This window comes from Canis lupus, chromosome 10, assembly GCF_003254725.2.
Source record: "Canis lupus dingo isolate Sandy chromosome 10, ASM325472v2, whole genome shotgun sequence".
In the NCBI taxonomy this organism is placed as follows: domain Eukaryota; kingdom Metazoa; phylum Chordata; class Mammalia; order Carnivora; family Canidae; genus Canis; species Canis lupus.
In genome coordinates this window covers 374,865-398,724 of record NC_064252.1, presented here as the reverse complement: position 1 = coordinate 398,724, position 23,860 = coordinate 374,865, and the positions used below count along the sequence as shown (strand labels likewise).

Sequence of the window (23,860 nt, the reverse complement as noted above, 5' to 3'; positions counted from 1 at the left end):
CAACAAAAGAGGCAGCGCTGTCATCCGAGGCGAGAGAGGGAGCCGGAGAGAGCGGAGGAAGCGAGGGAGGAGGGCGGGAGCGCGGGAGCGCGGGAGCGCGGGCCCCGAGAGGGACGGGGTGAGGGCAGGAGGGGGCGCCGGGGGGCGCCGGGGGGCGCCGGGCGCAGAGGGCAGGACACAGAGCAGGCGCCCAGGTAGGTGAAGAGGGGGACGAGGAGGCAGAGACAAAGGGGGATGCGGGGGCGCCGGTGGGAGGAGACGGGGAGGCACGGGGCCCGGCAGCGAGGACGCGGGTGTGAGCGGCTGGACGCGGGGCGGGGCGGGGGCGGCCCGGGGCGCAGAGACAGACCGCGCGGAGCCGCCGCCGGCCACTCGCGAGGCGGGGACCCCGGCGCGGAGCCGAGCCCGAGAGCTCGGGCTGCGGGCTGCGGGCGCGGGGGACAAAGCCCGGAGTCCCGGGGCCGAAAGCTACTGGGAGACCTTGGCGCCGGGAGGGGGCCTCGCCCTGAGGCCGCAGCCGGGAGGGAGGGGAAGGCGGAGACGGGGGCGGGGGGCAGAGACTCGAGGGCAGGGAGCGAGCACCGGGCAGGGGGCCCAAGGGAAACGTCCACCGGCGCCCCGGAGGGCAGCAGGGACCGGGCTCGGGGGAGCTCCGGGGCCGGGGTGGAAGGAGGGGCCTGGGGGCAGGAGGGACACGGGGCACGAAGGCCCGAGGCGCCCGAGCGGGTGGGGGCAGCGCTGTGGAGCCCGGAGACAAAAGGAAGCCTCGGAGCTGGGGAGGCCGTGGGGAGGCCGAGGGGACAGGGGCGCGGGGCGGCCGGGTGGCCCCCGCAGGGACAGGGCCGAAGTCTGCCCTCGGGCGGGAGCCGCAGACCCCAGCTGCCGGGGGAGCCCGGAGGTGGGGCGGGCCCCGGGCCCCGCGGCTGATGCTCCCCAGGTGCTTGGCTTCTGGCTCTGGAGTCCTCTTCCCGGGCCTCGGTTTCTTCGGGTTTATCGCTGGAACCCGGGGCCTGGAGGTCAGTCCACAACCAATAGGTTGAACTTGCTGCGGGGGATCAGGTCTGGCTTGCTCCCGGGGCGCGCACGTTCACCGAGGCTGTTGGGCTTCTCCTGCAGAAGGAAGAGACGCCGGTTCCTCTCTGGACTAGAGTCTGCAGGCGGGCCCGAGGGAACAGCGGAGGGACAGAGTTGGCTGGGGAGCTGGGGGAGCTGGGGGAGCTGGGGCGGGCGGCCAGGGCTGCAGCAGGGAGACCAGCAGGGCGAGGCGGGAGCTCTGAAGAAACCGACATTTCTCTGGAGAACAGGAACGAAGCCCAGTGCGATGCATTGAGCCGGTCCCCTCCCTTGCTTTGGGTGCACGCGGGCACCTCAACGTTGCATCCGATCTCATCTATAAAAAGAGTATCACACCGTTTTCCCTCTACTAGTTGTGAGGATTGTATAGTGGCCTTCCTGGGCTAGCTCTTCCTGATTCTTTCTTAAGATTTTATAGAGAGAGAGAGAGAGAGAGACCGACCCAAGCAGAGGGGGAAGCAGGCCCCACATAGGGAGCCCCATGGGGGACTCCATCCTGGGTCTCCAGGACCACACCCTGGGCCTAAAGCAGGCGCTAAGCCACTGAGCCACCCCGGGATCCTCTGCTCTTCCCGATGCTTTTCTCTCCTTCCTCATCTCCTAGAGTAGTGATTGCCTTTACCACCGTTTCCTGGCATAGCCTGTTCTCCAAACGACTCCTCTGGTGGCATTTCCTCAGCAAAAGTGCAGACTCCTTGAGAGCAGAGGTGGCATCACCTCCTTTGACTTCCTTGGAGGAGGTGGCCCAGCCTTCACCTCCTCACCAAGCATGGTGTGTGTGTTTGTGTGTTTGTTAAAAAAGACTTTTATTTATTTTTGAGAGGGAGAGGGAGACCCCCCACCCCCAAGTAGGACTCCGGGATCATGCCCCGAGCGAAGGCGGACGCTTAACCAACCGAGCCCCCGGGCTGCCCACCCGGCGCATTTCCAACAGCAGGCCTATGACAGATGCGAGGATGGTTTTCCTCAGGAAACGTTGAGACTGGACGGGACACCGATAAAGGGTACCGGCCAAAACTCCAAGCCAGGTGCCTCCTTGATATTGCCATCTGGATGTCCCCTGCCACCTCAAACACTGAGTTAAATATGATAGAGAACTCCTTCTCTCTCCCCAAAATGTGTTCTCGTCTTGCTGAGGCACATTGTCACCTTACTGAATGACAGTCATCCAGGCCAGAAGCCTGCAGGTAGACTTCACCTGCTTTCTCTTGATCATCTCTGAATCTTTGTATAAGCTGTTGCCTTTTCCTAGAACAACACCCTCCTACCTCTACTGCCCCCACTCCCCAGTCCCTTGGCCAAATTTATTCTTCAGGTTTCAGTATAGACAAGACTTTAGACACGAGTCTTCCTGGAGTCCATTGCTGACTCCACGCCTAGAGTACTTGCTCTTCCTAGCTATGCCTGCGCCCTTCTGTGTAGCAGGGAGGTTGCTCTCACAGAGCTTCTAGACTAGAGCAGGGCTGCCTGGGTTCCAGGTCCAGCCCTCCCACTTTTCTGGCTCTGTGAACTTGGCTCTTCTGCCTCAGACTCCTTATCCGTAAGATGGGGACAACAATACTGTACCTATTTCATAAGGTTATGAGGATTAACTGCCTGACACACAATTCCTCCCCCCCCCCCCGACACGCAATTCTAAATGAGGTCATTAGTCATTGCTATTCCCCCAATCTATCAGCCTTACAGCGTGAGTGGGACCCAAGAGAGCAGGACATTTTCCACCATATGTTCCTTAGCTCCTTTGAATTAAGAATTAATGAACCCTGTTAACTGGATCTGGTCAGAGCCGGGTTGGGGAGAGAAAACTGGGTATTTATGGCCGTGAGGAGTTGTGGGTGTCTGCCCAATGCCAGAGAGCCGGAGTCGGGACCAGCTCCTGGGACAGAAAGGATTTCCGCCTCCGGGCTTCCCTACCAGCTCCAGGGCCCGGCTTAATCCAACGCGTGGACAAGGCTGCCATCTGGGGGTCGCATCTGGAATTTGAGCTCCTCGGAGGCGGGAGTAAACCTGCCCCGGGGTGCATACCCAGCGTGTTTGCACTTGAGACTTCTAGTCCGAGAAGTTCTGATCAGAACCCGTTAAGCCTTGCTCCCGTCTGCAGCCCCCCCACACCCTGGCCCTTTCCTTCGTCCCTCAGGCTTGGTCACCGTTCGGTCTCCTGGGTTGCAGGATCTAAGCCCTGGGAGGTCTCTTCGGGGGCGTCGGACTTCAGCTGCCCCAGACCCGGTTCCCGAGGCGGTGCCCCGCGGGCTTCGCGGGGAGGAGCCGGGGGAGTCCCGCACCTCTAGGTCCCTTCCCAGCCCGCGGGGTGGACCGGGGCTGGGGCCCCGCCCACTGCCCTGGTCGCCCTGGCAACCGCCCTCCGCCGGGGTGCCCCGCTCCCGCGTCGCCCGGGCAACCGCGAGGCCCGCCGTCTTCGCGGTCCCGACTGGCTCCCGGCAAATGTGGGTCGCGGCCGGAGGGGGGCGTCGAGGCGGGAAGCCGGCGAGCCGCCCGGAGGGACGCGGCCGGCGTCGGGGCCAGCGCGGGCGCCGCCTCGGAGGGGGAACCCGAGGCCCTGGGAGCGGAGCGGGCCGCCCGGGGTCAAGGCCAGCGACGCCCTGGTTACGCGGACAGCCGGGGACCGAGGGAGGAGGGTCCCGCCCCGCGCACCCCTGCCCCGGGGCCCCTCGGGCCGCCTCCGCTCGTGCCGTCCGCCGAGAGGCCCCGTTCTTCGGGTCCTTCCGAGGAGCGCGGGGACGGCGCGGAGGGGCTTCCGTCGGGCCCGGCCCGGGGCTCCGGCCGCGAAGCCTGGGGCGCCGGGGGGACTCGTGTGCGCCCGGAGCCCCGCCATCCCCCGCGGGCCCCCCAGGGCCCCGGACCTCGGCCCCCGGGCCCTGGAAGGCCGCACGGGGGCGCCGGCGGGCTCGCCTCCGGGGCGAGGTGGGGGGCGGCGCCGGCCCGGGAGCGCGGAACCCCTCGGGGCACAGCCCCGTCGCCGCCGGCCTTCCAGAAGCCGCCCCCCCCGTCCTCCCGGGCAGGCTCGGCCCCCTCCCACGGGAGCCCCAGCCCTCCCCTCTCGGGTCCTGCCCCTGCCGCGTCTGCAGCCCCAGCGCGGGCCCAGGTTCCTGCGGGGGGCGGGGGGCGGGGGCCTGCGCGGAGCCTGCTCCCCCCACGCCGGGGCTCCGGAGCCTGACGGCCGCCGGGTGAGGGCCGCTGCCTCGGGGCTGTTCGGAGGGAGGCTAACGGCCAGGAGACGGCGCGGGGCGGCGAGGACCCGGGGTGCTGCCGCGCGAGGGACGGAGGCGCGCGGCCCCGTGGGGTGTGGACGCCGGGGGCGGGGCCTGCGGGAGGGGCGCGGCCCGCGGCCGCCCTCCAGGCTCCCCTCCCGGCTCCCCTCCGGCCCACCCTATCCCACACTGCACTTTTACCTGTGCCTAGGTTGCAATCACCTTGAAGCACAGCCAGGTCTTTTTTTTTTTTTTTTTTTTTTTAAGATTTTATTTATTTATTCATGAGACACACACACAGGCAGACCACACACAGGCAGAGGGAGAAGCAAGCGCCACACAGGGAGCCCCACGCGGGCCTCGATCCCGGGTCTCCAGGATCACACCCCGGGCCGAAGGCGACGCTAAACCGCTGAGCACCCCCCCCTCCCCGGGGCTGCCTCGCACAGCCAGGTCTTACTCATTCAAGAGTCCCGGTGCCTGGCACGTTCGGGCTTTCCACGACTGGATGGACGGATGCCCCAAGGACCCACACCCGAAGTAACCACCACCGCAACCCATCGTTGCCTCTTTTCATTGCTCCGATGGCACATCTGCTCCATCCCAGGGGACAACTTAAGTGGAAAAATTCTCAGGTGGAGACCCTGCCGCCTTGGGTGGCCCTGGATCAGAACCCCACAGCAGGGGCGCCTGGGTGGCTCAGGGGTTGGGTGTCTGCCTTCAGCCCAGGGCCTGATCCCGGAGTCCTGGGATGAGTCCTGCATTGGGCTCCCCGCAGGGAGCCTGCTTCTCCCTCTGCCTGTGTCTCTGCCTCTCTGTGTGTGTGCCTCTCATGAATAAATAAATAAATATATTTTTTAATAAATAAAAATCTTAAAGAAGAAAAAAAGAACCACATAGCAGCCGACCTCCTGGTGCATGAAGATGCCATGGGATGGGGCTGCCCGCCCTGCTCACACCCATCTGGGCACCTGGACTTGACCCCACAGGCAACAGTAAGGAGACTGGGACAGCAGCTGGACAAGATCGGGAGGATAAGGGGCCAGAAGTCGGTCGGGGGTGGAGGGGGGCAAGGTGCAGGGCAGGGCAAGGACAGGGACAGAGTGCTGAGGCTGGAGCCTGGGCAGTGGGGGGTGGGGTGAGAACCAGAGCTGGGCCCACAGCCAAGGCCTAGGTGGGAAGAGGGATGGAGAGAGGCTGAGCTGGCCCACCCAACCCTTCCCTTGGCACGGCAAGTGGACTGGAGTCCAGTTATTTCTCAAGGCAAAATTATTTTCATTCCTGGAGCCCCAAACCAAGTACGCTAGAGCCTCAAGGCAACGAAGGCTTAGGGTAACAAAACTGGTCCCTTTAATTCCTTGGTCTAGCCTTACAAGTGTCCAGTGATGTAGGGCCCTGGGAGGTGTGGGAGGGAGTAGTTTCCCTCCTGCTTAACTGGGAGGAAGCAGAGGCTCAGGAAGGTGAAAGTTTAGCTGGTCACCCCATTCTTGCCAAGTGGAGCGTGGGGGGGCACCAGGGCTGCGGTCTCCACCTGGGGTGAGGGGTGCACACCCGGAGTCCCAGTGTCGCTCACCTGCAGGCGCCCCAGAGCCTTGCTTTCCTCACAGGGAGGATGTAAGGTGACTGTGCCCTGATGCTGTTCTCCGGGGTCCTGGGGCGCTGTGACCTGTCTTGCCCTGGCGGCTGGGGGAGACCGAGAGGGCCACACCGGGGACGCTCAGCAGGGCGGCTCTGGCCTTGGCCCTGGGCTGATCTAGCCCTGCAGTCGGGGAGCTGCCAGCCAGCACCCGGGCCTCCCTTATTGGATTTATTTGTTTGCTTAAAGATTTATTTATTTATTCATGAGAGACACAGAGGGAGAGAGGCCGGCTCCCCGCAGGGAGCCCGATGCTGGATCCGGGGTCTCCAGGTTCAACGCCCTGGGCCCAAGGCAAGCGCTCAACGGCTGAGCCACCCAGGTGTCGTCCCTCTCCAGGACTTTACCATCTCAAACTGAAACCCACTGATCACTGACTCCCCATTCCTCCCCCCTCCACCCCGGTAACCACCTTTCCACGCTCATCTCTGTGGATTTTTTTTTAAATAATTTTTTAAATTTATTTATTTATGACAGTCACACAGAGAGAGAGAGAGAGAGAGAGGCAGAGACACAGGCAGAGGGAGAGGCAGGCTCCATGCACCGGGAGCCCGACGTGGGATTCTATACCGGGTCTCCAGGATCGTGCCCTGGGCCAAAGGCAGGCGCCAAACCACTGCGCCACCCAGGGATCCCCATCTCTGTGGATTTGACGAGGCACGGGGCATGGGCTTTTGCCCTCCGGCCAGGTCCACACTGTCTGAGGGTGCGGGTGTCCCCGGCCCTACCGTCTTCCCTGCACCGTCCTTTCTCTCCCGTTGCTGCCACCGCTGCTGCCACCGCTCTGCGCTCCCCCAGGTTCTTCTCACAGGCCCCCCTTCTCCTGACCTTCACCCCAGCTCTGCGCTTGCCCACCTGGATGTCTCCATTTCCCTCTCCTCCCTTCTTGGGTGCAGCAGGTGCTCCGGATCCTGCCCTGACACCACTCTGAAGGCCACCCCATCCAATGGCTTTCTCTGTTTCTCACTCAAGTTGACCTTTCTGTATTCCTGGTGCTCCTGGCCTGAGCAGGCCCCTCCTCCTGTCCTGAAGTCCTCTTTCCTCTTGGCCTCCAAGAGAGAGCTGAAGAACACAGGCTTTGGAATCCTCAGAGGTCTGGGTTCCAATTCTAACACTGCCTTTACTGGCCGGACTTTGGGCATGTCATTGTGTGTCCTGGAGTCTCAGCTTCTTTATCTCTCAAGTGGGACAAATCATCCAGATCTCAAAGGTTGTCCCGAGGGGCAAATGAGCTAATGTGTATAATGCCAGTACCGAGCCTGGGGACCCAGCTCTGCAGCCCCCTTCCCCTCGGGCTCCCTTACAGGCTACTGACTCCTCCCACATGTTCCTGGGATGGAAGGGTTCCCCCAAGCCCTGTCTTTTTCTCTCTGGCTCTGGCCCTCACGCATCTATGAATTTACATATCACTTTTCCTCCCTAGTCTGACTATCTTTCTCCCGAGTTTCACATCCCCAGTGGGTGCCTCCTGCCTCGGGTGACCACCACCTTCTCCCCTGGGCACCCAAGTTCAGAAGCTCTGAGTCATCTCGCACTTTTCCTACTTCCTCTCACTTCGACAGATAAGAAGTCATCCAGTCCTTTGTTTACCCTCTGAAATGCTGCCCAGACTTCCCTTCCTTCCATGGTTCCAGCCTCCATCACCTCTCCCTTGGATGGTGGCTGTGCTGTCTCAACTATCTCCTGGGCCCCCTGCTAGTTCTTTTGTTTTCTTTCTTTTCTTTCTCTTTTCTTTTCTTTTCTCTTTTTCTTTTCTTTCTTAAGCAATCTCTACATCCAACATGGGGGTTGAGCTTACAACCCTGAGATCAAGAGTTACCTGACTGGGGAGCCTGTGTAGCTCAGTGGGTTAAGCATCCAACTCGATCTCAGCTCAGGTGATGACCTCAGGGTCGTGAGATTGAGCCCTGCATGGGGCTCCCTGCTCAGCGTGGAGTCTGCTTGAGATTCTCTTTCCCTCTCCCATTCGTGCTCTCTTCCAAATAAATCTTAAAGAAAAAAAAAAAAGAGTCCCATGCTCTTCTGACTGAGCCAGCCAGGTACCCGCCTCCTCATTTCAATGTAGGTCCAACCCCAAGATAATTTACCCTCTCTGAAACTCCTCACTGCCTTTATTTTTTAAAGATTATTTATTTATTCATGAAAGAGAGAGAGAGAGAGAGAGAATGTTAAGCAGGTCGCACACCCAGGGCACCTGGTGCAGGGTTCAATCTCATGACTGTGATCATGACCTGAGCTGTTGAAATCAAGAGTCCAGTGCTTAACCGACTGAACCACCCAGGCACCCCAAGACTCTGCTTTTTTGCTTCATCTTTTGTTCTGTGAAGTATTCCCTTAAAAAAAAATTTATTTATCCACGACAGACACACAAGGAGAGAGAGGCAGAGACACAGGCAGAGGGAGAAGCAGGCGCCACGCAGGGAGCAGGCCTCGGGACTCGATCCCGGGACCCCGGGGTCACGCTGTGGGCTGCAGGCGGCGCTAAAGACGACACTTCACTTTTAAATACTGTAGTGCACATCTTTTAAAAAATAGAGTGATTGTTCTCTCTAATCATGCTGTCATCGTAGCTAACAAAATTATGGTTTCTCACGTCTGATTCTCAGTCCATATTCAGATTTCCTCAGTTCTTCCCCAAATGTCTTTCCCAGTTCATTTGTTGCAACAGAGATTCAGCAGAGGCCAAGCACTGCCGTGGGCTGTTCCGTGTCTGAAGTTTGCCACACTCGGCCGCGGACCTCTCCTGACCCTTCGAGCTGGCCAATCCCGCCTGCAGGGACTTTCAAAGCCCCCCTTTTTACACTGGCTCTTTCCTTGTCTCTGAACCCAGAGCTTGTTTATCCTCTGAAGTCCCCTCAGGGACTGCCACCCACTTTCGTGGTGCAAAGGGGTTTCCTTCTCCTCTGGGGCAGATGCACCGCCCGCCACCGCCGAGAGCGTCCACCCGCCACCGGGAGGCCGCGGGTGTCACACGGGGGTCCGGCTCCCGGGCTGCGGGGCCCAGGCCGAGCCCTCTCGGTTCCCCGGGAGTCGACGTGGCTCCTCGGCTCCTCGCGGCCTGCCCGTGGGAGCGAGGAGCCAGGCCCCCAACGCGCTTGCTCAGCTCGCTCCAAGGCTGTGGCCCCCATCGCTTGCCTTTTGCTCTTGCAGTTTCTTGCCTCTTCGGGTACAGAAGACTCGGGAAGCGGTTGAGTCAGGACCTAAGACCCGACGGGGTGGGACCCGGCCGCGGAGCGCGGATTCTCGGGGTCACGTCCGGCCTGGGAGCCACGGCGCGGTGGAGGGGCAGCTGGGGGGCAGCTGGACGTGGGGCAGCTGGGGGGGGGGGCAGCTGGAGGCTGTAGCTGGAGGCCGCAGCTGGAGGACACAGATGGACGGGGCAGCTGGAGGGGGCAGCTGGAGGAGGCAGCTGGGGGAGCAGCTGGAGGGAGCAGCTGGGGGGGGGCAGCTGGAGGGGATAGCTGGGGGGCAGCTGGAGGCCGCCCCCGGACGCCGCCCCCGCCCCTTCCCCAGCCGGGGCTGCGAGCTGCTGCCCGCGAGGCCGGGACGGGCACTTGCAGAAGGCAGAGGCCTGCCTGCGCAGCCTCCCCAGACCGCGGCCGAGCCCGGCGCGCCGGGGGCACAGAGGCGTCAACCGCCCCTAGAGGGGGGCGCAGGCTCCGAGGGCCTCCTGCGGTGCTCAGCACCCCCCACCCCCCCGCAGCCCGGAGGCCGGGCCGGCACCCACAGGCGAGGCACCCACAGGCGAGGCGCCCGCTGCAAAGGTTGGGGGACTCCCGGGATGTGAGGCCAGGGACTTTCTGGAAGCTTTTTCCCGACCGCCTGCACCCGACGCCAGGGAGCTCGCAGCGCCCTCTGCCGACGCGGGGCGGGGGCTTCAGCCGGGCCGGAGCGGGGCCGGGAGCGGGGCCGGGAGCCGGGCCGGGGATGGGGGCGCCTCCCGAGCACCTCCCGTCGCGCGGCCCGGCCCGGCGGCTCGCAGCGTAACCCGGGTCCGGACCGCACGGAGTCGGGGGCCGCCGGCCCCGCCCTCCCAGCCCAGGGGCCCCGGGCCCCGCGGCCCAGCCCCGCCGCCTTCCGTCGCGGGGGGGCGCCTTCCGGGCAGGGGCCACGTGGCCCTGGCGGGCGGGGGGCTCGGCCCTCCCCTCGGCGGCCGGGTGACTCAAGCCGCAGCTGTTCCCGCGTCACGAGGGAGGCCGGCGGCCCGGGCGGAGGGGGGGCCGGGGCTGGAGCCGGGGCGGGGCCGCGGCGGGCGGGCGGGGCGCAGGCGGGGGGCGCCGCTAAAGAGCCCGGGGCGGCGGCGGCGGCGGCGGCGGGAGAGCGGAGCGCAGCGTCGGGGAGCCCAGGTGAGGCCGCGGGCCCGGCCTGCGTGCGGGCGGGGTCCGGGGTCCGGGGTCGCGGGCGGCCGCCCCCGCCGCGGCTCGGCCCGGAGCCCAGGGCCCGCCGCACTCCCGAGCCCTCGCCACTTTGCAACTTCGCGAAGTTCCGGAGGCCCCGGCGGCGGCGACCGTGCGTGGGGAGCCGGGAGCGCGGGGCCGGGGGCGGGGGCCCGGGGCGGGGACGGGCTGCGGCCGGGAGGGCGCCCTGGGGCCGGGGCGGGGCCGGGCGGGAGGGCGGCGGTCGCCCCCGCCGCTCTCGGGCCCAGGAGGAGAGGGGGCTGGGGACGTGGCCCCGACCGCGGGTTTCCGGGTGGGAGGGGCCGGGACCGGGGGCCCCGACGCCCCTCACCGGCGCCCCCCGCAGGCCTGCAGCCATGGCGGTGGAAGGAGGAATGAAGTGTGTCAAGTTCCTGCTCTACGTCCTGCTGCTGGCCTTCTGCGTGAGTGCGAAGGGGGCCCTGGGGCCCGGACGCGGGAGGAAGAGCCGGGGGCCGCAGCGCGCCCACCGCCGCAGCTTTCGGGGACCTCCGAGGCGGTGCGGACCCAGGACGGACGGCGTGGGCGCGCCGCACCCTCCCCCTCGCCCCTTCTGGCCCTTCCTGTCCGGTGACCCAACCGCTGTGATAGGGCAGTGGGGCAACCGGCCAACGGCCGCCTGATGGCTATCGCCGCGGGGCCCCCTCTCCCCCGCACCCCGCCTGCCCTGCCCCTCACCCCCTCGTTCCCTGCTTCCCCGGGCTCCTGTCGGCTGCCGGGGGTGGGAAAGGCCTCTGCCCACCTCGGTTTGCTCCCGTCCTGGCCTCCCGGCCTCACACGCTGCTCTTTGTCCGGGGAGGGGCCCCACTCGTGCCTCTGCTTCTTGTCCCCTCCGCCCCCGGCCTTGTGGCCTGAGGAAGCCCCGTCACAACTGATGAGGGTAGGGCAGGCCGGGAGGCTGCGGCTGGGGCGCGCCTGGGCGCCCTAGAGGCCCCGAGGAAGTACCACTCTAGGTGAGGATACATGCCCTGGGGTCAGGGCTTTCTGGGAACTTCTCTGTTGGCATTTGATCAAACTGTGGGGGCAGATACGGGTTGTCCTCCTTCCCTGCAATCCTTCCTGGAGGCGCGCGAATCCGTCTCCCTGGGTGGGGCTACGTCTGTGCTTGGGCGTACCTGCTGCCCCCTGCGCGGAGGCCTGATGGCTGGTGGGCCCGGCCTAACCCTGACCTGTCCTCACAGGCCTGTGCGGTGGGGCTCATCGCCGTGGGTGTAGGGGCCCAGCTGGTCCTGAGTCAGACCATTGTCCAGGGGGCCACGCCTGGCTCCCTGTTGCCCGTGGTCATCATCGCAGTGGGCGCCTTCCTCTTCCTGGTGGCCTTTGTGGGCTGCTGTGGGGCCTGCAAGGAGAACTACTGTCTTATGATCACGGTGAGCCGGGTGTGGGGCCGCTGTGGGTGCCTGGGCCTGCTGGGAGGGGCTTCTAGGGAGAGGGGGATCCAGGGGCGAAGCGAGGCAGGTGGGGGAGGAGAACCTCTCTGAGTGGGCTAGAGGCTGGCTGGGCCACAGCAGGCCACTCTCACCGGGACTCCACACCTGACCCCTGTCCGCTGTGCCCGCAGTTTGCCATCTTCCTGTCCCTTATCATGCTGGTGGAGGTGGCCGCAGCCATCGCTGGCTATGTGTTTAGAGACAAGGTAAGCGGGGAGGAAGCGGAGGGCCCTGCCTCACAGGGCTGGCTGCTCTGGGACGCGCGTGCCCTAAAGTCTGACCCCCACGATGCTCTTTCCTGCTCCCAGGTGATGTCAGAGTTTAATAAGGACTTCCGGGAGCAGATGAAGAATTATCAGAAAAACAACCACACGGCTTCGATCCTGGACAGGATGCAGGAGGATGTGAGTGAGCTTGCTGGGAGCGGCTAGCGGGGAGGAAGAGTCTCATCTCCGTGTCGAAGGCGGAGGTTTAGGTAACAAGCCCCTGCCCTGTATTTCTCTCGTCCTGCAGTTTAAGTGCTGCGGGGCCGCTAACTACACAGACTGGCAGACCGTCTCTCTCATGCCCAAGGGCCAGGTCCCTGACTCCTGCTGCATCAATGTCACGAAGGACTGTGGGATTTCTTTCAATGTGAAGAATATCTACTCTGAGGTGGGGAAGCAGCTGAGATAGCAGGGGACTGGGAAAACTTGGGAAAGGTTTCTAGGGTTGAGAGGGCCCAGGGATGGAGGTGGAGAGGGTTGGGGCCCTGGGATGCGGAGGGCATCTGGGAACGTTAGCAGTGCGGTGAACGGTGCAGAGCGGGGGAGAGCCAGATGGAGCAGAGGAGGTGGGTGGGAAGTTTCTGACTCCGTTCTCGCTTGTGTGCCCACCGTCCTTCAGGGCTGCGTGGAGAAGATTGGGGGCTGGCTGAGAAGCAATGTGCTGGTGGTGGCTGCAGCGGCCCTGGGCATTGCCTTCGTGGAGGTGAGAGGCCCCCTTGGGACTCATTCTGGGGCATCTGGGCAATTGGGGCAGTGGGAGGAGGGTGCTAGGGAAGTCCTGGCCTGGGGAACCTGGGGCCCCTGGTTGTGTTTGGGGTCTCCTGAGTGGGCCTGGGATACTTTGCCTTTCTGACTCCTCTTTGCTTTTAGGTACTGGGAATTGTCTTCGCCTGCTGCCTCGTGAAGAGTATCCGAAGTGGCTATGAAGTCATGTAGGGGTCTGGTCTCTTCAGCCCCTTCATCTAAGGGAGTGGGATAGTACACTCCAGGTTTTTCAATTAAACGGATTATTTTTTCAGACTGAAAAAATAGTCTCAGTTTATCTCGAAGAATGATACTTTATCCTTTCCTGCTCACCCGTATTTGTTCTCTGGGACCTTGTTCTATATGCACCTTGGGAAAGAAAGGCTTATTTTTTTTGGGGGGGGGGCTGTTTAGGAAAGGTGGATTTCGCTAAAGGCATTGGTGGGCTGGCAGTCAAAGTGGGGACCTGGAGGAGGCTGGGGCCCAGTGCCCTCCCTGTCTCATAGCCATGTGCTGCAACGTGCAGGAAGCCACCTCCTGCAAAAGTCAAAGGGATTCCCCCCAGAGGTGCTACCTGGGAGAGGTGATCCCAAACCTACATCTCTCCCCTCCTATTCTGGCCACCTCTGAGGGCCTAGCAACTCCCTCCAGCAAAGGGGGCCTGGCTCCTTTGTGGGTGGTGAGAAGTTGTGTCCATCCTTCTTAGAGGACAATGTAGGGGCTCCTGGGTGGCTCAACTGGTTGGGTGTCCAACTTTTTTTTTTTTAAAGATTGTATGTATTTATTTATGAGAGACACACAGAGACAGAGGGGCAGAGAGAGAAAGAAGCAGGCTCCATGTGGGGAGCCTGATGCGGAACTCGATCCCGGGACTCCAGGATTAGGCCCTGGGCCAAAGGCAGGCGCTAAACTGCTGAGCCACCCAGGGATCCCCTGAGCTTCCGACTCTTAACTTTGACTCAGGTCAGGATCTCAGGGTTATTTGACTGAGCCCCATGTTGGGCTCCCCTTCAGTGGGGAGTCGGTTTGAGTTTTCTCTCCCTCTGCCCATCCCCTGCTGCTTGAACTCGCTCTCAAATCTTTAAAAAAAAAAAAAAAAAAAAACAAAAACAAGGATAATTTAAGTGGGTATTGCCTTTTGTTTTTCCCCATGGAAACCACCCAGCCTTGCCCTGACCCCACTTTACCACCTTCCCTCCCTCCCAAGAAAAACAGGTAAGGCCACTGGCACTCCCAACAGTGAACTGAAAGGAAGTGAAATGTCCACCAGTGCCGTCTGATGGCCATTCTTCCAGGTGCAGCTCCAAAGAGCGCCTGCAGACAGGCGGTCAGAGGGGAGGGCAGATGCTCAGTGGTTGCTGGTTGTTTTGCACATACTAAACAGGCCAGAGACCCTGGGCAGGAAGTCAGCCTAAGGGGTAGCTCTCAAATGGGGCCAGTCTCTCACCAGGCAACTTCATTTCTGCCCATCTACGGTGTTTTCTTTTTTTTTTTAACAATACACATTTATTGAGTGCTTAGTTTGTGCAGGCCACCAGGCAGTACCAGGGTGGGGACAGAAAACAATCTCTTGCTGGACAGCTGGATTCAGTAGACTGCCTGGGCAGGCTTGGGAAGGACCCAGGTGAGCACAGCATCCACCAGGCTGGCTGGCAGGTAGGAGGCTGGCAGCCAGAGCAGCTTGGCATCCCAGCCTGGGCTGTACCGGGTTCTGGGGTAACGAGCAGTCAGGGCATGTTCCAGGCACCTGCTCACCTTGGTCAGGTCTGGGTCACAGATCAGGCTCATGATGTGCTGCTGCACTTGCAAGTCTACATCCCAGGAGGTGGTTGTAATCAGTGTCCCTGCCCATTCCAGCCCATCTCAGGCCCCACCTTCTGGGTCCTGGAGCTGGTCCCCAGAAGTGAGAGGGATCCTTAGTCCCTCCCCAGTGTGGTAGGCAGGCAGGTTCCATAGTCTGAGTGTTCGGTGGCATCCCATTGACCCCCACCTTCTCCCAGCAGGCTGGTGTAGGAGGGCCTTTCTGACATTTCCCTTTCCCTTCATATACCTGTGTGGGCCCCAATACTCACACTTGGGGAGAAAGGCCTCCCCATAGTGGGCCTGTGTGCTGGGAGGTAGCCGTGCCCAGCACTCCTGCAGTGTGTTCTCCAAATGCTCCAGGTTTGTCACGGGGGTTCGGAAGAAGCCGGGCTCCACGATGGAGACTCGGACCCCAAAATGAGCCACATCCCGCCTGGATGGGGATAGAGGAAGGTTTCTGGGTTCTTGCTCTTATAGGAAAGGGACATGAGGCTGGGGGCTAAGATGGGAAAGCTATCACAGGCCAGGGACAGGGGTCCTGAAGGTGAAGGGGATCCCTGCTATCCTCAGAGGGGGGCAAGTGACCAGTTATTTTTGAGTTTTTTTTTTTTTTTCTTCATACTCTATGATCTAGAACAGGGATCAGTACCCTTCTTAAAGGGCCAGACAGTAAATATTTTTGGCAATGCAGGCCTAAAAATTAGTAACAGGTAGGTACTTACATAACCATTTGCAATGTAACCATTTAAAATGTAAACACCAGGTGCACCTGGGTGGCTCAGTACGCTGGGCATCCAACTCTTGACTTTGGCTTGGGTCGTTATCTCGGGGTCAAGGGATGGAGCCTTGCATGGACTTTCCTTGAGATTCTCTCTCCTCCCTCTGCCCCTCCCCCCATGCGCACCCTGGCACATGCGGTCTCTCAAATAATCCTTAAAAAAAAAAAATGTGGGCAGCCCGGGTGGCTCAGCGGTTTAGTGCCGCCTTCAGCTCAGGGTGTGATCCTGGAGACCTGGGATCGAGTCCCACATCGGGCTCCCTTCAGGGAGCCTGCCTCTCCCTCTGCCTGTGTCTCTGCTTCTTTCTATGTCTCTCAAGAATAAATTAAAAAAAAAAATGTAAACGCCATTATTAGCTTGTAGGTGACTGGCCAGATTTGGCCTGAGAACCGGTTTGCCAACTCCTGACCTAGAACCCCATTCCCTAGTCCTAGAACACAGGGTTGAGTCCTGAGTGCTCAACAGGAAGGGTGTAGACTGGTATTTGCTGGGGAGCCCGCAGAGACACATTCAACCCCCTTGACATGGATACAGAAATCCAAGTATGAAGCATGTGTTCATGATGTTGATAGGAAAGTTAAAAGACCAAGGGATAGGGACAAAAGCACATGACTGAAATTCTTTGTTGAGTGATGGTGATGAAGGCAGGTTTCCTACAGAAGATGGGGTGGCTGGGGGGTACTTGCACTGTTCAAAATTCAGGCCCTGCTCCCGTGTGGTACTTGCCAAGAGTCTTTTGTGCTCATGGGACTTTGAACATTATTGTTTAAAGATGAAGGACAGGGGCACCTGGGTGGCTCAGCAGTTGAGCGTGGAGTCCCGGGACCGAGTCCTGCATCGTGCTCCACGTGGAGCACCTGCTTCTCCCTCTGCCTGTGTCCCTGCCTCTTTCTCTGTCTCTCATGAATAAACAAACAAAATCTTAAAAAAAAAAAATAAAGAAAAAAAAAAAAAGATGAACAGCAGGAGAACATAAAGATGAGGGGCAAACAGACCTGGGAGTAAGTCCCAGCGCTTCCACCAACTAGTTGTGTGGTCTTGGTAAGTTACGTTACTCTGAGGATATTAATGCCTATCCCTTAGAGGGCTGCTGGGAGAAATAAATGAGAAAAATGTTCTGTAAAGGTACTAGTTCATCACAAAAAACAGTTATTAATAACACTAGGGGCACCTGGGTGGCTCAGTTGCTTAAGCATCTGGCTTTGGCTCAGGTCATGATCTCAGGGTCCTGGGATCCAGCCCCGGATCAGGCCTCCTGCTCAGCGGGGAGTCCACTTCTCCCTCTCCCTGTGCCCCTCCCCCTGTTGTGCACCCGCTCCCCTGCTCCCCCACCCTCTCTCAAAAAAAAAAAAAATTACTAATAATGATAGCAGGGCTTCTTGGGGCATCTTCTATGTGCCGGGCTCTGCGGGGGCCTTACAGGTACCTCATGTCACTCCCAGCACCCATGAAGCAGGTCTCCTCATCCAGATTTAGCAGATGGGGAATAAACTGGGGTAAAGAGAAGTAACCTATCAAGGTCGCAAAGCTCCCATGAGAGGAGGCTGGGGTTGAACCCATGAAGTTGAGCCCTACGCTGTCTCCTCCTCAGCATCCCACTATGCTGTTTCATCATCTCTGCAGGGCTGCCCAGGGCTCTGCACCCCTCACCTGAGGCTATCAGAGAAGGCCTCCAGGCCAAACTTGGAGACACAGTAGCCACCACCATTGGCTGCCAGGCGGCCCAAGACACTGCTGATGTTGACCACTCGGCCCCGGGACTGCTGTAGGAGGGGCAGCAGGGCAAGGGTGACCCTGATGGGACCCAGCGTATTCACATTAAGCACCCGATGGAAATCATCCTGTGTGAGCCACGGGGTGGGCCCGATGATCCCTGCCACACCAGCGTTATTCACCAGACCAAAAAGCCCTGTGGAGAGAGGAGACACATACCATAGGGTGGGTAAGGCATTCTGACACAGAGAGAGAGGCGCAGAGGGAGAAAGCAGCAGGCTCCATGCAGGGAAAACTCTAGTTTTCTGATGCTCTGTGTCCGGATCATGTTCCTTCCCCACCCAGGCCCTCCAGGTTCCCATTGCCCCCTAACCGAGCACCCTGCACCACAGTCCTGGCCCCCCCCCCCCACTACTCACCTGCTTCCCCGACATGTGTTTCCACCCACTTGGCTGCCCGCTGGACACTTTGGGGCTCAGTGACATCAAGCAGGGTGGTGTGGAGGCGGGAGGAGGCCACCCGCTGTAGGTCCTCTGCCCCCGCGGGGGTCAGGCAGCTGGCCAGGACTCGGAAGCCTCTCTGGTCCAGTCTCAGTGCCAGAAGCCGCCCGAAGCCTGAGTCACAGCCGGTGATGAAGACGAAAGCATCGCTGGCGGGCAGGCTCTGCTGGTCCCTGAGCCACCACAGCACTGCCCAGAGCAAGACTCCCAGCAGCAGAGGCAGCCACATGGCGGAGCCCGAGTGACCTGCAGGTGGCAGCCGAGGCTGGGCAGGAAGACTTGTGTAGTTCATGCTGGCTCTTAACTCCTTGCCCCTAACAGCCTCCCCAGCTGGAGGTCTGATCTGAGCAGACTGAGAAATTACCTGCCTGGTAGGTAACTGGCAAACCATGTCTCACCTAAGCAAAGCTCAGCTCTAGGCAGACCCCGAGTGTGTGGCGACCTTAACTAAAGCCAGAGTCGCCAGGGCCTGTGTGCAGACGTGCTGCACAGGAGCAGAGGAACCTGGTTTGCTGTCTCCCCTCCCTGCTAAGCTAGAGGCATCTAGACTCTAAATGTAAACCGGGCCTTCTCTTTGGAAACTTGTACAGGGCAAAGAGCCCTGCACCTTAGTCCTGTTGGCTCCAAACTTACTGCGTGATGCTGAGTATCTCATTGCATGTCTCAACCTGTTTTCTATTCTAGCGGCGGGGCCGACACCCACCATGGCCCCCCTGGGAGCTGTGCAGGGTCAAGGGGAGAGCATGTGAGGAAGCACATGAAGAGCTTACGGCTTTGAATTATCAATCGGTGCGATCCCAGGAGAGCCCCCTCAGAGCCCCCGGCTCCCAGTGTCCTGCTTACCTCCCGAGGAGAGCTAGCAGGCAGGACGGTGCCTGAAGCTCCTTCTTTTGCTTCGTTGATAGACTTTGCTCCCAGTCTTTCCGGGCTTCCACACTAGCTACAGCTAATGCCAAAGTCCGCAGCGGGTGGCCTGGGTCCCAGAAGTATTAAGTGTACGTGGGGCGGGGGGGGGGGGGGGGGGAGGGCTGGGAGGAGGAGCCAGGGAAGCTGGAGCCTGGCAGCTGAAGCCCAGGCTTGGCGCAGGCCTGGCGTGCCCAGGCCCCCTTCCTGGCTGTCTCTTCTAGTCGGGTGCCCGACTGCTTCTGTCATGGACTACCAGGAGGAGGGATATGTCAAGGACGGCGGGTACTCCCTCTGTTGGTGACCTTGGCCCAGTCACTCCTCCTTCCAAGCCCCGAAGTGCCCCCATGCCCAAGAATTAATCTCCAACCTGGTCCAGACTCATGACACTGCTTAGCACCAGGCCGGGAGAGGGCGCGAGCACGTGGAGCGGCAGAGAGCCAGAGCGAGGACCACGCCTGCCTCCTGTCATGTTTCTGCTCTGCAGGAAACTGAAGTCCTGAGTTAGGAAGCTTGGGGCAGGGCCCACTGACCTTCTCTGGGGAGGTGTGGGAAACTTCCACCCTCTGCCTACCCAGCATGCACCTGCCCCAGGCCCGAAGAGAAAAAGAGGGGTGCAAGCTAGTTCCACCCTTTACCCAAAAGGTAACTGTCACTTGGGTAAACAGTCTTCGAATCTTCCACTCCTGCCTACCCTGCTGGTCTAGCAGAGCTTTGAAACACACCACAAAGAAATGGGGGCTTGTGTTTTATTCTTGGCCTATCAGCTTCCCCCAGGTAGGAGGGACGGGGTGGGGGGAAGGGAAGGGGGGCTAGGAGGGGGCGGACTGCAGCTGCCCTTTGTACACATATTCCAGTGCGGTGGCAATGGTGCGCATGTCCAGCTCGATGCTCCGAGCCCAGTTCTCCACATCCCCGATTTCCTAGGAAGGGGAAGAGGTAGGAGGCTGGGAATCAGGGTGGGTAGAGTGAGGTTCTAAGGAGGCAGATCTGTCCCCTAGAAAGGACTTTGCCTGAACCCACCAACTACTTTTATCTCTCTAGCTCCTCTGACACAGATAGCATTTCTGGGAACCATCCCCAGTTCCTTTTTAACCTGAGGCCTGAGCTGACTTGACTGGAAGCAGGGGCCCAGGATGGAGCATGGCCCACCTTGAGTGCCTGATTAAAGTTCTCCACCATCCCGATCCACTGGCCTGTCTGCTTGGCAAACTGGGCGGCCTGGACCTGTAGGGTCTTCACCTCATGGTCCAGCTTTCTCTGGTTCATGTAGGCCTGGGCCACACTAGAGGTTGGAAGAGGGATGAGATCAACTCACCAGCTGGTGGGGAGTGGTCTCCAGGACTAATATTCCACTGCAACGGTGGGAGGGCAGCCAGAAGCCTGGATGGGGAGAACCTCATGATTTTGGCCATTCTTGGGGGTGATGCAAATGACTGCTGTACATGCAAATGAACCAGCTTCTTCCTCTCACTCCCAGGATTCCCAGGAGAGCCTCCCTGGGAACTGACCGAAAACTTACCATCTCCTACCCCCCAAAGGAACTCTTACAGCTGGGTGAGAGAAGGGAGGATAAACCTGGTGGGAATATCCCTGGGGAAGAAGCTGGGAGGGTAGAGGGGGCGCAGAGAAGCTGGGGAAACCCAGCAGCAGGGCCACATCTGGCAGTGCTCAGAAGCCTAGGGATCAGTGCAAGAGGTTGGGAAGGGAAATTGGGCCTCTCCCTGAATCTGGGGTGGGATGGGAGAGCACCCCCCTCCCCAGGAACTCAGGATCAAGAGAAGATATCCCAAGGGCTGCTTCTTGGCTCTCTCAGACTCTCAGTGCTTTTTTCATCAGTTCACACAGATGAGTGAACACACACACACACACACACACACACACACGCTCTCTCTCTCCCTCCCTCTCTTCCTTCTATTCTAAGCAGTTTTTTTTCTCCTCAATCAAGGTAGGCTGCAGTTACCATTATTGCCATGAGGCTGCTATCCCCGGAGCCCTGCCCCGTCCCCCTTTCCCCAATCTCCTCATCCCACAACTATTGTCTCATTGGTTGGTGGGTCTTTCACTCCCCATCCTAAAGCTCTAGGTCATCTGGGGGACTCCACATCTGGTGCCCACCCACCCCCACCCTGGAATCTGTGGGGGTGGGAGGGGGCAAGGGGTTGGCGTGGGTGAAGAGAATGGGAAGGACACCTGACAGGGGCTGAGATAGACTGAGCCTTTGTTTTCCTTTCCAGGGAATGAGAGGACTCGTGGGCAGCAACACAAAACCCTTTCTAATCTGGCTTTGGCTTAGCTGTCCTCTAAGCTGAGAGGGGTGGCCGGCCCCTAGCAAAGGAAGAGCAGAGGGAGAGGTCTGGGCCAGTCTCACAGCAGAGCCCAGGAGGCGCCCATGTGGGAGGGAGGAAAAGGGGGCAGACCCCATCCTTCCTCCTTGGGAGACAGCAGGGGGTAGCGTAGGAGCTGAAACAGTAGTAGCAAGGGGCTCCTAACACTTTAAGAGATTCCCCTGGGAGTTCCTAAAATCCTAGTTTTCCTGTGGACCTCCCTCTTTCACACCGAGTAATGGGAGAAGTCTGGAGGGGAGAGAGATCAGAGGCCCCAACCACAGCCTTCTTGTCCCCTAATCATCCCCAGAGATGAGTAATGAAGAAGACAGTGCCTGCATGGCTCACTTGGGTGACTCAGTTTCTGGATGCACAACCAAGCCATTCTGCTTGATCTGGGGTGGAAGGCATCGTGCAGCCCCTTTCCTTCCCATCACCATCTATCTCAGCACTCTTCTGGGTCCCTCAGGGTCAAGAGACAATAGTCTTTGCTCCTTCCCAGGTCTTCCGCTGTTACTGGCATTGGCACATAGGACTGGCGGGGGGGTGGGGGGGGTGTCTCGGGAGCCCCGGAAGGAAGGGAGCAGACAGCCTGGCTGTGCCATAGCTCCTGGCGTCGGTTCTGCCCTCGCCCTCGCCAGCTGTGCCATCTCTTTCCTGCCAGCTGCTCCCTGGGCCTGCCAGAGGGTGGGAGGTGAAGGAGGTGGGGCAAGTTCTGGTGCAGGAGGGAGAGTGCCCTCCTGCCGACGTGAGAGCTGGACTGGGAGGGGGACGGGAGGGGGGCAGATGGCATGAGGTTGTGAGCACCAGGGAGGTCCCTGTGGGGAGGGGCAAGCTGGCTGCTTCTCCAGCCGCTGCGGCTGCTCTGGTGCTTGGACCTGAGGGGTCAGGGCGGCCTCAAGCTCTTCCCGTACAGCCGGCGGTGGGGGGGGGGGGGAGGGGGGGCAGGGGCGGGGACGGCCCGGGGCGCGGCCTGGGGCGCAGTGTGACTGCCAGGCCGCGGCGCCCGGCTCGCAGGGGCGGTCGTACCCCACATTGAGGTGATCCACCAGCGCTTCCGTGAGGCAGGTCGCTGCGGCGATGGCTTCCCGCCTCCTCTTCTCTGGCAGCGGGGAAAGGGTTCGAAGGGAGACTCGGTTGCCGGAAGGCCGGCGCCGGCTCGGCCCGTGTCGGCTCGCGGCCGGAACCCCCGCGGCGGCCGTCCGGGGGCGGGGGGAGGGGCGGTGCCCGGGGGAGGGGCGGCCGCGGCGCCCAGGCGTGGCAGCCCCCCGCCCCCCCGCGGCCTCGCAGCCCGGCCGGGTCCCGCCCGCACTCCCGCGGCCCCGGGCCCACGGCCCCTCCGTCACCGGCGTCCTCCCCGCGCTCGGGCCGGGGCTCCGGGGCCGACGGGCACCGCGCGGGGCCGTTCCCGCGGGCGGACGACGCGTCGTCCGCGGACAGCGCCCCCACCCGCCCGCGGCGCCCGGGCCCGGCCGCTACTCGAGGCCCAGGCTCCGCGCCGAGGCCAGGCCGTGGGGACAGGAGGGCGGGCGGCCGGCGGCTCACCCTGCAGCTCCTTGCGTTCGCTCTGCTTGGCCTGGTGCTCCCTCAGCAGGCGCGACAGCATGGCGGCGGCGGCGGCGGCGGCGGCGGCGGCGGTCACGTGGCCGCCCCGTCACGTGAGGCCCGGGGGCGGGGCGGCGGCTCCCGGCGGCGGAGCGGGCGGGGCTGCGCTCGGCTCGCTGTCGGGGCGCGGCTGGGGGAGCGTCGGAGAAGTCGCTCTCCGGCCTCCTGGCGGCCTCGCGGGCCGAGCGTGCGGGGTCTGATCCCAGCTCTGTCCTTTTGTGGTCAGGGAATGCGAGCCCTTTCGGTCTTACCAGAAGAGTAAGTGCTGCTGTCACAGTAAAAGGTAAAGCATGTAACACGTCCCCGAACTAAAGACAGATGATGCCAAGACTAACTCCAACAAGCAACAATTACAAACCTCCCCAACGCATCCTTGCTGTTGCCGCAGCCTCTCGGTGCACCGCGCGCCAACGTGCCGAGACTCTGGGCAGGTGCTCTGCATTTTGGTTTTCCTCCTAGTAGAATAAGGGGATGGAGTTAAATCAGTAGTTCTCAGCCCTGGCTAACCATTAGAACCACCTGGGGATGTTTTTAAAAATACCCAGTAACTAGATCTCTAAGGAGCGGAGCCCAAGTATTTTTAAAAAGTTCTCCAGCTAATTCTAGGAGGCATCTCACGTTGAGAATCCCTGGGCTAAACCATGTCTAAGGCTGTTTTCAACTTTGGCATTCTCTCATTTTCGGTTGAAATCACTATGGGATTCGGTTACATAGTAGAAAAGTGGCTTCGTGACGCAGGCGAAGAGAAGTGGGTGCTGATTTAGAATACACCATTCTTGAATTTTTCTGAGAAATAGCTGAAGATTACTGATTGATTGACTCATTCACCCATTTGCAGAGTAGCACCTTAAATCCCGGTTGGTGTGTAACCGCGAAAAGATCAGTGAATGAAATGGTTAAGTGGTAGCATAAAGCAGAACATTAAATGCCACCAAGATAAGAATTCTGAATAAAAATGTTGGATGCTGCATACGTATGTGTTTATGCTTAAACGTGTACTATAATTTATTTTTCAAATATTTCCTGAGTACTCACCATGGGTCCCCTTACATGTATTAACTCATTTAATCCCCAGAACTGTTATCCTCAACTTTCAGATGAAGAATCTGAGGTACAGAACAGTTAAGTAGTAGAGCTGGTAAGTGGTAGAGCTGGGATACAAATCCAGGCTATTTGACTCCAGAGCCTGAGTGTAACCACTTTATCTGCTGCATAAGCACGGGCAAGACCCCGCGAGGGGAGGCTCTGTCTCTTGTCACTGTGCCCTTCTAGCCTGTGGGCACAGCTGAAGGGAATCCTGGCAGGGGAGGAGTGTTTGGGAAGAGGCTCCCTCCAGTGAGGGGCTGATCAATAGAAGGGGGAAGAGTGAGAGCATCACCAGGCAGCCTAGTCCAGTCCTCCCCCCAACCTCCGCTTGGCTCCAGTTTCCAACTGCAGTGAGCAAGCAAAATAGAAG

The 23,860-nt window shown here is 60.4% G+C and overlaps 4 protein-coding genes across 8 annotated transcripts; 1 reads left to right on the top strand and 3 right to left on the bottom strand.

The window, feature by feature from the left end:
• Positions 1 to 529: 529 nt before the first annotated feature.
• On the bottom strand, positions 530 to 9,047 carry LOC125755980 (collagen alpha-1(I) chain-like). Its single transcript, XM_049115634.1, has 3 exons — positions 8,793 to 9,047; positions 3,222 to 4,181; positions 530 to 1,110 (listed from the first exon to the last, which is right to left on the bottom strand). The coding sequence occupies exons 1-3, from the start codon at positions 9,045 to 9,047 to the stop codon at positions 1,018 to 1,020; spliced, it is 1,308 nt and encodes a 435-aa protein (XP_048971591.1). The 3' UTR covers positions 530 to 1,017.
• A 1,100-nt stretch (positions 9,048 to 10,147) lies between these two features.
• Positions 10,148 to 13,059, top strand: CD63 (CD63 molecule). 2 transcript variants are annotated; one of them, XM_025477097.3, is made up of 8 exons: positions 10,148 to 10,265; positions 10,663 to 10,738; positions 11,516 to 11,704; positions 11,896 to 11,970; positions 12,073 to 12,168; positions 12,278 to 12,418; positions 12,650 to 12,733; positions 12,901 to 13,059. In XM_025477097.3, the coding sequence occupies exons 2-8, from the start codon at positions 10,673 to 10,675 to the stop codon at positions 12,964 to 12,966; spliced, it is 717 nt and encodes a 238-aa protein (XP_025332882.1). In that variant the 5' UTR covers positions 10,148 to 10,265; positions 10,663 to 10,672; the 3' UTR covers positions 12,967 to 13,059. The 2 variants fall into 2 exon arrangements, with proteins under 2 accessions (XP_025332882.1, XP_048971047.1); XM_049115090.1 differs by lacking the exon at positions 10,148 to 10,265 and adding an exon at positions 10,378 to 10,428.
• An 834-nt stretch (positions 13,060 to 13,893) lies between these two features.
• Positions 13,894 to 19,069, bottom strand: RDH5 (retinol dehydrogenase 5). Of its 4 annotated transcripts, none has more exons than XM_025477099.3 (5): positions 18,413 to 19,069; positions 17,489 to 17,834; positions 17,007 to 17,265; positions 14,847 to 15,010; positions 13,894 to 14,585 (listed from the first exon to the last, which is right to left on the bottom strand). In XM_025477099.3, exons 2-5 carry the CDS (start codon positions 17,796 to 17,798, stop codon positions 14,362 to 14,364), a joined length of 957 nt encoding a protein of 318 aa, XP_025332884.1. In that variant the 5' UTR covers positions 17,799 to 17,834; positions 18,413 to 19,069; the 3' UTR covers positions 13,894 to 14,361. The 4 variants fall into 4 exon arrangements, with proteins under 4 accessions (XP_025332884.1, XP_025332885.1, XP_035552176.1 ...); XM_025477100.3 differs by having other exon boundaries at positions 17,489 to 17,815; XM_035696283.2 differs by having other exon boundaries at positions 17,489 to 18,542; positions 18,843 to 19,069.
• A 138-nt stretch (positions 19,070 to 19,207) lies between these two features.
• Positions 19,208 to 22,493, bottom strand: BLOC1S1 (biogenesis of lysosomal organelles complex 1 subunit 1). Its single transcript, XM_025477101.3, has 4 exons — positions 22,345 to 22,493; positions 21,829 to 21,901; positions 19,625 to 19,757; positions 19,208 to 19,395 (listed from the first exon to the last, which is right to left on the bottom strand). Exons 1-4 carry the CDS (start codon positions 22,403 to 22,405, stop codon positions 19,285 to 19,287), a joined length of 378 nt encoding a protein of 125 aa, XP_025332886.1. The 5' UTR covers positions 22,406 to 22,493; the 3' UTR covers positions 19,208 to 19,284.
• Positions 22,494 to 23,860: the final 1,367 nt, after the last annotated feature.

Bases quoted from the DNA above. Each gene is read 5' to 3' on its own strand.
- LOC125755980 (XM_049115634.1), bottom strand. From the start codon at position 9,047: ATGGGGGCCACAGCCTTGGAGCGAGCTGAGCAAGCGCGTTGGGGGCCT. The intron at 4,182-8,792 runs GTGGGTGGCAGT...CGCCCCCCGCAG, and splicing joins AACCCCTTTGCACCACGAAA to GAACCTGGGCCCGCGCTGGG. The intron at 1,111-3,221 runs GTGACCAAGCCT...TTCCTTCTGCAG, and splicing joins GCAACCCAGGAGACCGAACG to GAGAAGCCCAACAGCCTCGG.
- CD63 (XM_025477097.3), top strand. From the start codon at position 10,673: ATGGCGGTGGAAGGAGGAATGAAGTGTGTCAAGTTCCTGCTCTACGTC. The intron at 11,971-12,072 runs GTAAGCGGGGAG...TCCTGCTCCCAG, and splicing joins GCTATGTGTTTAGAGACAAG to GTGATGTCAGAGTTTAATAA. The intron at 12,734-12,900 runs GTGAGAGGCCCC...CTTTGCTTTTAG, and splicing joins TGGGCATTGCCTTCGTGGAG to GTACTGGGAATTGTCTTCGC.
- RDH5 (XM_049115088.1), bottom strand. From the start codon at position 17,960: ATGGTTTGCCAGTTACCTACCAGGCAGGTAATTTCTCAGTCTGCTCAG. The intron at 17,266-17,488 runs GTGAGTAGTGGG...CTCTCTCCACAG, and splicing joins AACACATGTCGGGGAAGCAG to GGCTTTTTGGTCTGGTGAAT. The intron at 15,011-17,006 runs GTGAGGGGTGCA...ATCCCCATCCAG, and splicing joins GCCTTCTCTGATAGCCTCAG to GCGGGATGTGGCTCATTTTG.
- BLOC1S1 (XM_025477101.3), bottom strand. From the start codon at position 22,405: ATGCTGTCGCGCCTGCTGAGGGAGCACCAGGCCAAGCAGAGCGAACGC. The intron at 19,758-21,828 runs GTACGACCGCCC...TCCAACCTCTAG, and splicing joins GTGGATCACCTCAATGTGGG to TGTGGCCCAGGCCTACATGA. The intron at 19,396-19,624 runs GTGGGCCATGCT...TCCCCTTCCTAG, and splicing joins ACTTTAATCAGGCACTCAAG to GAAATCGGGGATGTGGAGAA.